The sequence below is a fragment of the Tiliqua scincoides genome, chromosome 9 (genome assembly GCF_035046505.1).
Source record: "Tiliqua scincoides isolate rTilSci1 chromosome 9, rTilSci1.hap2, whole genome shotgun sequence".
In the NCBI taxonomy this organism is placed as follows: Eukaryota; Metazoa; Chordata; class Lepidosauria; order Squamata; family Scincidae; genus Tiliqua; species Tiliqua scincoides.
In genome coordinates, this window is record NC_089829.1 from 37,001,497 (window position 1) to 37,010,880 (window position 9,384).

Here is a 9,384-nt window from a genome sequence, read left to right on the forward strand (position 1 = left end):
CAGAGTGCTCAGCCTCTTTCATGCCTGTGTATCAGAGTTTTGGGGGGAGTGGATGGTTTCTTGGTTATATGCATGATATGACCTGCAAAAATAAACTGGGCTAGTCTAAATCCTTTTCATGTGCTAGTCTTTTTTTTAATGTCTGGTGGTCAAATTCATGCTCCATAGCTCATTCTTTCCCTTCTGGATAAGAGACATTGGGTGTATTAAGCATAGTCCAGGATTGGTCTTTCAAAGTATAGCACAATTCAAGAAAACAGCTGGTAGGTAGCACATGTGTTCTGAATGTAGTAATGCTTCTCCTTTCTGAGCCATATATTGTCCCAGTTTGGAACTGGGAATTGTGGGAGGGAAATAGTATGTGGCTGCTTGGTGGAAATAATGTTCCCAGTTAGCCTAGTGATGCTGTGTCTGAGTTTGCTCAGAAAGTAACGTCTATCACTAAGATTTAAATTACTATATTGTGAGTAAGGTGCGTAATCAGTATTAAAGCAATGCTTTTGTAATTGCAAGACACACAGTAGCCGTCTGAAGCTTTGTTTGTTTTTAATTAGATTACCAGATATATTAATCACAAGATCAGAGGAAAACCTCATGAAGCAAAAATAGTACTTGCCTTGGGAAATACAATTTGGTTGGATCCAGTGGTATGTAATATGTTAAATTGTTATCCAGTCTTTGTTAATGAGAGGGGTCAAGTCTCCTTCCCATTTCCATTCTTTAATAGTACCACATATCTGATGATATTGAGAAATTTGTCACTGCTTTTGAAATATGGGGCACCTGGACAGGTGGCTTCCCCAGAGCAGTGGGTTGTCTTGTTACACTGTGGTTCTAAATCTCAACTTACCATTATACACAATGCATTGTATATTGTAAGGCCTTGAGCATGCACATCTAAGCATCATGTGAAGAACTGTATGCTGATATTTGGAAGAAATTGTGTTCAAAGCTGCTTTTGTAGACTAAACAAATTAATAAATTTTGTTTCATAGCATCTTAACAGCTGATTTGAGACTTCTCAATTCAAAGCCAATGTCTTGGAACTAGACAAAATGTAGCTTTTTTTAAATCTTCCAAAACAGTTTAGGAGAAATTCACTCACACAATACATCTGAACACAGTGGACAGATCTGTTCTTTTACAAGTACTCACAACTTGCATCTTTACTGGTGGTTAACTCTTGAATAGTTAACATACAATTAACATGCAGTTAAATACATCATTCTTTGTTAGTTTCACTGCATGAATCCTGTCAGAAATGCATTGCATGAAACGAGTGTATGCAAATGAGGTTTGCTTTTTCTTCACTTTTTAATCTAGATAAGATTATGGGCACAATCCTAACCAGGTCTACTCAGAAGTCGTATTTTGTTCAATGGGGCTTACTCTCAGGAAAGTGTGGTTAGGATTGCAGCCTAAGTCTCTCATTTTCCTGAGAAGGCCATTCATCCTGGGTGCCAGTCTAAAAGAGATGTCCAATTGTACCTTATCTCTGCTGTGACTCCCCACATTCGCTAGCTTCCTTCAGTCAAACTGGCATCTTGCTATGCGTAGGAGTCAACCCAGGTTGATGATTTCTGCAACCAGGGGGAGGGTGTTGAAGAGGGATAAGAAGAGCAGGTTAGGATTGCCCTAACTAGATTGGTATTGGAAAAAAGCTGCAGGAAAAGTGGTGGTCTGAAGCAGCAAAGAGTCAGTTACAGCTTGTGGTGTTAGAGAAAACGACACTATTTATGTGTAATTAAATTCCAGGTCCGGGTCACAAGACTTCTAGGTCTGAAAACTTCTATCAACGAATACAATATTCGCTCAGAGATTCTATGTACTGGAATGGGAGTTGACAACCCAGAACATGTACAAGAGCTCCAGAGGTTATTTAGAGATGCTGAAATGTTCCGTGAGAAACAAAATTTATCTGCATTGTAAGATAATAGCTTTGGTTTCTTCTCTGTAAAGACTAAAGTTATTTTTGATTTTACAGTACAGGGCTCCCTGCAGATACGGAAACCGCAGATGCAAGGGAACCCTACCTCCGCCCCCTCGCCCATTAATGTTGTTTAAAGGCTTACCATAGCGAAGTGTTTCTTGCTTTTACAGTCCCTGTAAGCTTGCAAGCTTATAGTGCGTGTAGGCAAGCTACCGGCAGCTTGAATACTTGAAGAGACTAGATCAAAGGTTAACAGGAAGCAGTTAACTTCCTGCTTCCCGTTAACCCGGAGTTAATTAGAAGGTGAGAATTCAAGTTCATAATACAATGTATAGGCTAAAGGACTGCATTATTCACAATTTGGATCTCTATTACTGTATTTTTTGAGGAGATAATCTTCAAGAGAAGGATGAGGTGTTGTATTGATGACTATATTTAGCCGGGGTTGGTGTGTTGGGAACATTGGTGCAACTCATAGTTGGGGACAAAGGATCTACCTGTCTTGGTATCTTATTTTGATGCTTGAGTTTGCACTTGTGTCTGGACTGTTACAGGAGACATTTAGAAGCAATTTCTCTCTTCCTTCTTGGTTAATAGAGTCTGTCCTAGTGTGGGATGTCTGATGGTGTGCTGATTTCCTAGTATGTTCCGGTTTACTTCTAGGCCAAAAATTAACTGGAAAATAAGGGCAGCTTTCTTCCTCAATGAATCCAGGACCAGTTTCTTTTTAAAAGCTCAAACTACACAATAGGTGGAGTTCAGTGTCCTTTTCTTTTCGCTTTTTTTTTTTTTAATTCCAAAGCTCAGGGCAAGCAGAAGGGTAGGCATGGGAGAGGCTGCTTTTTAAAACATGGTTTGTCCAAGCTATCTTTTCATCTACGGGGAAGAAGGTACAGGGTACCTATATTCCCCCGTGGATGAAAAAGTAGCTTCAAGAAACATGGAACAGGTAATCGGACCATATCTGTTTCACAGAGCATCTTGCAGAACAACCAGGGACAGGTCACAAACCAGGATGGTTTTGAACTGTGAAATTATAGGATGAGGGCAGGGTTAAGCATTCTCTCTCTTATCTGTCTGTCATTCAGGCAGGGCCTGGCCCAAGTTTGGGGTTTTAAAAAAATTGCAGGACTCGATCCAGTGTGTCATTGGAATGAAATGACACATTGGCTTCTGTTGGCTAAGAGACTAAGATCACCAAGTGAGCCATCCATGTGAAAAAATAAAAGGAGACCAGATTCTTGGTTTTAAGTGAAGCGCACAGCAGTCTATCATCCCCCTTCTGTTTTCAGAATACAGCCTCTGAAACATGGAACGGGTGAGCAGGCCATATCTGTTTCACAGAGCATTTTGCTGAACAACCAGGAACAGGTCACATCCAGTGTGCAGAGTGCAAAAGAGGGTGAAGACTTTACCAATGATTGTCCTCAAGCAGCTTTGCAAAATCCTCATGGTAAGTTCCAGCAAATCTCATAAATGGCTCGAACAGTGAAAGGTGTTCCAAACATAATTTTAAAAGTCTGCACTTTAAAGCTGGATTTTCCCTTTCTTTGTGCAAGTCCATGATCGCGGGCTAGTCTCATAACTTATTGCACCTAGTTATTTTACAAATGAACATTTTCTGGCAGATGTCAAGCATGCCCCAGTGTGGTAACTTGGTGAACCCAATTCCTATATTAAATTTACACAATTGGCATATCAGTATTCTTGACTGCATACTCTAGCTTGCTTAGCCCAGGCTACCAGTGTTTGCTAAAGGAAATGTAGCAGGCTTTTAAAATGTTGCTTCTTTTCTGGAAACAGGCTTTCCAATGCTGTATCAGGATTGTTAAAAAAAGTTTAGAAGCTTTGATATTTCTAAATGCCATTGGGCAGCCTCTGTTCAGTGCTTTTAACCAGCCCACAGAGATGAAGCTGAAACAATTTAGCAGTTGCCTATTTATTGAAGTATATTGACTTGTTTTTATCATGTGAGCCACCATGAGTTCCTAAAGGGGGAGAGGCAGGCATTTTTTTACTACAGTGTTTTCTGTAAAGCAAGCTTGTTTTTCCCTTAATTTAGATGAAATGACTAAAAATAAGGAGGAAGAAGATGAAGAATCTCTACAGCCTTCTAATAAGTGGTACTGACATTTTAACTGAGTTTGATTTTATCCCCAGGCTTTGGGGCAGAGGGGAGGGTTACTTATCCCTATCTCTGGCTTCCACTATCTGGTTAAAATTAAAATACCTTTCACTGCTTTTGGAAGTTATACATACTTTGCCTTTGAGTTTCATGGTGAAAAGAATTGCAAAGTTGAGAGGCTGTTTCTGAAAATGTACTTCTGTGCACCCTTGTGGATAGCACATTTCCAGTCGATAGAAAAGAATGTTGAGTTGGGACTAGTCTCTTGGGTATGTTGGTGCTTAGGCTGTACCAGCAGAGAAGCCTCTGAAATGTCAAGGGCAGCCTTCCATAGAGCAGAACCCCACTTGGAAGTTATGAATGATTAGTAGACCTGCAAGTGTGTATGATCTGATATAAACATGTTGATAAGCGGACACACTTACCTTGCAGCAGGTCCCCTCACCCTCACCCACTTTTTATTAAAGCTTCTGCATTGTTTCTTCTTTTCCTCCTCCCATATTGAATGTTGAACATTCCTTTATTTGCAATCCTGATAATTAGCCAGGTGCTCCTGGGAAGCCCACAAGCAGGACATGATGATGGAGATGGCTACCCCCAGATGCTTGGCTTTTCACCCGGTAATCAAAGGTATGCTGCTTCTCAATACGGTGCTTGAATTTTGGCTGTTGGTTTTGGTCTTCACTATTCCTTTTTACTATATTATTTAAGAAAACTGTTGTATTGCTTCTCTACAAAAAGTCATTCCCAAAGCAGTTCCATAGCGAAATAAATGTTTGTATTGGGGTATTGAGCAATATAGCACCTGTTGCTCCTAAACTGAATGAGATGTAGCCAATGAATATGCTAGAATTTTTATGTCTATTTTAACCACTGTTTAAAAATTTTTCAGTTTCCATCCAACAATGAAATGGTTTCAAAAGCAAGATGTTGTGGTTGTGAAGATAAAATTACAAAATATTACTGACTATGACTGCAAATTTTTCACACGGAGGGTCATTTTCAGGTAAACGGAAATTATTGTATCGATGCAAAAAAAGGAAAACAATGGTGGCTTTCCTAACCTTTGATTATACTCATATTTTTAAAACCCATTCAGTGCTTGTGCAGGAGGCAAGTCTTATTTAGCAGATATGAAGCTACAGGAAAATATCCTCAAAGAAAAATCTACCTGTGTGTTCAAGTGTGATGAGCCTGTGATTATGCTGGCAAAAGAGAAAGAGGAACCTTGGTGTAACCTGCTGCAACACAAAGTAAGCTGTCGACTCAAATGCAACTTCCCTTTCTTAAGGCACTGCCATTGGATACTGAAGTGTTTTTGTTCAATGATCCCCTTAATAGAATCCGAATGTGTCTTTCGACTTTGATTACTTGGAAGACTCTGAAGAAAAAAGGCCCTTCCTCACTGGTGAGCCATTAACTTTCATGCATTAGCAAAATGGCTGTCATTTTGAAAAATGGGAGGGAGGGGAGGAGATCCTTTGTATTACAAGTGGTGTGGGGGGGTAGCCATTCACCTATTTGGAAGTTAAAAGGGTGCACTCAAGGACACCATGAAGGTTATGACAGTGGGATCACTAGGGGCTAGGGCAGTGGTTTCTAAACTGGGCACCAGAGCAGCTTCACTCCCAGGTGTGCTGCAGGATGTCCCTGGCGGCCTCTTCCCAGCTTTCCCAGGCGCCAACATCTTGGATTGTGTGAGATCTTGTGATAATTGCACAATCTAAGATGGTGGTATCCAGGAGAGCCAGAAAGAAGAGGCCCCACCGCAAAAGAAGGGTGCTGTGACTATGGTAAATTTGGGAACCACTGCATTAGGATGAGAAGTCTGTTTTCAAATGTACTCCAGCTTGCAGTCTTTGTACTCTATATTCCATAGAAGTTTACAGGAGCCATTAACAACTAGGTCAGTCCCTGTCTGCCTTTGGCTGGTCCTGATCCTTTTTTTTTTTTTCTTAATCAGGTGTGCCCCTGTATCCAGGGAAACTCTGGTTCCAGGGACCCCACAGCCATAGAAACCACAGAGACAGAGGACTCCTGTATTAATAGTACTACACACGCACGCACGCACGCACGCACGCACGCACGCGCGTTGTTTAAAGTGCATTGTTTAAAAGTTTACCAGCAAAGTGTTTCTTTCTTTAACAGGTCACTATAAGCATTCCAGGGTATAGAGTGACAGGAGCAGGCTTTCAGCAGCCTGAATGCTTAATGAAACTAGATTGAATGGTAACAGGAAGGAACTTCCTGCTTTCTATTACCATTGGTTGCTGGAATACTTATAGCAACCTGTTAAAGGAAGAAACACCTTGCCGGTAAGCTTTTAAACAATGCTAATGGGCGCATGGGGGAAAGGGGGATCTGCAGATATATTGAATGTGCTGATACAGGGGCCCACCTGTACTGTATTTTGCCAGAATGCTGGAAACTGGCTTTTATCAACTTTTGCATAATGGGCTTTTTGCTTTAACCAGGCACAGGTCCCAAGAAAGTCTACCAGGTTGCTACTGTGGTGTGTGAGGAAGAGGAGGAATCTTCTGAAGAGGTTGATACTGACAGCGATGACTTCTCCCTCTGTTGATTCTGGTTTAGAATTGGGATTCAGGGTCTTTTAGGCCTTTTCGCCTAAGAACACACATTTACACCTTGCAGAACTTTCTGCAGGCTCAAAGAGTAATGTGATATACAGTCCTAGCTTTTTAAACTTGAGGCTAAATTGTGCATTTTGACTGATTTTGGAAACGGGGTTGTCACAACGTTGGGGAGGAATGTTAAGCTGCAATCCTATTTGGAAATAAATTTAATTGAAAACAGTAGACTTAATTCTGAGTAAGTATGTCCAGTATGGAAGAATTTTGTGGTGGACATTTAAGGAAAATACACATGCGCTAATCTGATAGTAACAAGTGCAAAAGGGCGCTTTGCTAGAAATCCCTTCTCAGTTGCAGCTATCCCCTGGAGCCTGTTTCACAAAGAGAGCACAGCTTGTGGTCTCAGCATTACCAAAAACAAAAGCAACCAGTCAAGCCTTGCACAGAACTTCAAACAAGCTGAGAAAGAAGTCCTTGGAAGCAACATTTTCTTCCTTGTATGTAACTCTAGATTTAGGTAAAGAAAAATAAAATACAGTGGTATTCAGAAATGCAAAATTGCTCAACAAAATTAATACAGCCAAAATTAAAACCAGTTTGACAATGGCAGCAAATGTGCTTCCAAATGGAAAGCTCAGTATGGCCCTTAGTGTGCTTTCCTGGCTTCCATGAAGGAATATTGCAAAAATAGGAAGCAATGAGGATACAATTCAGAAAGAAAACTTCTCCAGTATTTGCATGGAAAACCATAAATCTTAGTTTATGCCAGTTCTGCCCAACATTGCATGTTTGCAACAGGGACCAAATGTGTACACCTGTGGGCTAGACGGCAGGTTTGAGCAATTGTAGGATTATGAAGACTCTGAAGGTGCTACTTGCTCTGTGACTGCCATTGCCAATACTGAGCCTGCCCTAGTCTGTTGGAATTAGCAAATTACCCTAAGTAGGCAGCAGGGCTGTGAGTGCACTAGTTCCAGATGTCCTTAACACCTGCATTTGATTCTCCAACTAATTAGTTACTCCTGCTCTGTATGATCAAATAGATGGCAGTACAGTGGTTTGCTCTATAAATGATTGAACATCATCTAGCTCAGTTCATAGGCACTGGGGGCAGGATGGCAGCTGTAAGTTGAGATGTTCCTTCATGTGACATGGCTGACCCACATGGGAGTGTAAATCCCCTATTCTGAAGTGAGCAGATTGTAATGGCATCTGTGAGCTTGCTTGTTTTTATTTTTTAAAAAATGCTAAGTGTTCTTATTCTCAATTGCATAACTACCATGAGTAGTATTTTACCTGTATGCACAACCATAGAATACTTGAGTTTGTTATTGAAAAATATGAAATTAGAGCTGATGTTTTGAAGCCAAATGGGATGGTACACAACAGTTGCATGCATACCTGTCCCCCAGTAGATGTGTTTAAAACGGAAGGTGGTTGTGGGAGGTTGTCAGTTGGAGGGAGGCTGCTGAAGTCTGACTGCTTTTAAGTTCAAAAATCCTCCCTGCTTCTGATTTTTCCACCCACAGAGGAAAAGATGTAGGCAGCAATATCCTGGATAGGTGAAAAAGCTGTTTAGAAGACTGGTACAAAAATCTGCTGTATAACATCTAGTTTTGATCTTGGTACATGTGGATGCATTTTGTATCACAATTCTACCATTTCCCAGAATGCGTTGCATTTAAGTTTCTTTTTGTAATGGACGAAATTATATAGAGATACTTGTTTGAAACAGTCTTTTGTTTTCTGTATGAAAGGCCATGAAAAACTGGTTTTTGCCTCTTTAATAAAATGTGCTTTTTGGATTTTGCCTCTAGCTTTGGGAGTTTTTGGAAATTTATTATACTGAAAGTACAACATTGTTTGTAAATGGAACATCAAAAACATTCACAACACTTAGCACAAAATCATAATGCTAGAATAGTAAGCTTTGAGAACATACAGAGAACCTGTAGGAAGACAAAAGGGGATGAGAACTTTCTGTGTTTGTCAGCTGTATAAAATGCTACACTCAGAGCGCAATCCTAACCCACTTTCCAGTACTGACATAAGCTCCAAGGTAAGGGAACAAACATTCCCTTACTTTGAAGAGGCCTCCATGAATGCCACCCAACTGCAGGATGCAGCAATGCCCCACTGGCATCACTGTGCCAGTGCTAGAAAGTTGGTTAGGATTTGGGCCTCACATGTTTACCTTTCAGGTTTCTGCAAAGACTTCTCTTAGGATCCTTATCCCTGCATGTATGACCATTGGCTTTCATCCCCTTGAACTCCAGCTTTCCCTAATAAGTGGAGGTGAATTGTTCCATCAGCCACTCTGATGCAACTGCTGAGGCCAGCTTGCGGGGCACTGCCAAGGATTTCATGAAGCCTGTCTGCCCTTAGCAGGCACAGATAATTATAATTAGATGTTGCAAGTTACCCATGAGCAATTGTGCATGCACTCCTTGCTACTCAAAAATGTAGCAAAAATGCAGTGTACAGGGCACTGAGCCAGAGACCGTCCTGCAGTAAGCCTCTAGTTTGCAGGCAGCTGTTCACCTCCTTGACAGTCCCATGGGCCAAACCAGGCCCGATGTATTTTGAATGAGTGTTAGTTAATCACATGGGCATAGACCCAAAGCAGTTTGTCCCAAGCTTCAAACCAGATGGGGAGATAATCCTCCAATATACAATCCATGGAGTCTTTAACACACCTGCTTCCTTGCTGAGAAAGTTATTTGCACAGCCAGTTCATG

At 41.0% G+C, this 9,384-nt stretch overlaps 1 protein-coding gene across 7 annotated transcripts in view; it reads left to right on the plus strand.

Moving 5' to 3' along the window:
• TDRD12 (tudor domain containing 12) overlaps window positions 1-8,438 on the plus strand; it is a 36,855-nt gene extending 28,417 nt beyond the window's left edge. For all 7 annotated transcript variants that reach the window (XM_066637777.1, XM_066637779.1, XM_066637782.1 and 4 more), the window contains 9 exons: window positions 555-647; window positions 1,756-1,925; window positions 3,223-3,383; window positions 3,993-4,053; window positions 4,599-4,685; window positions 4,948-5,061; window positions 5,155-5,308; window positions 5,397-5,463; window positions 6,530-8,438. In XM_066637777.1, coding sequence (XP_066493874.1) covers window positions 555-647; window positions 1,756-1,925; window positions 3,223-3,383; window positions 3,993-4,053; window positions 4,599-4,685; window positions 4,948-5,061; window positions 5,155-5,308; window positions 5,397-5,463; window positions 6,530-6,636 — 1,014 coding nt within the window. In that variant the 3' untranslated portion in view covers window positions 6,637-8,438. The remainder of the gene's footprint in view (window positions 1-554; window positions 648-1,755; window positions 1,926-3,222; window positions 3,384-3,992; window positions 4,054-4,598; window positions 4,686-4,947; window positions 5,062-5,154; window positions 5,309-5,396; window positions 5,464-6,529) is intronic.
• Window positions 8,439-9,384: the final 946 nt, after the last annotated feature.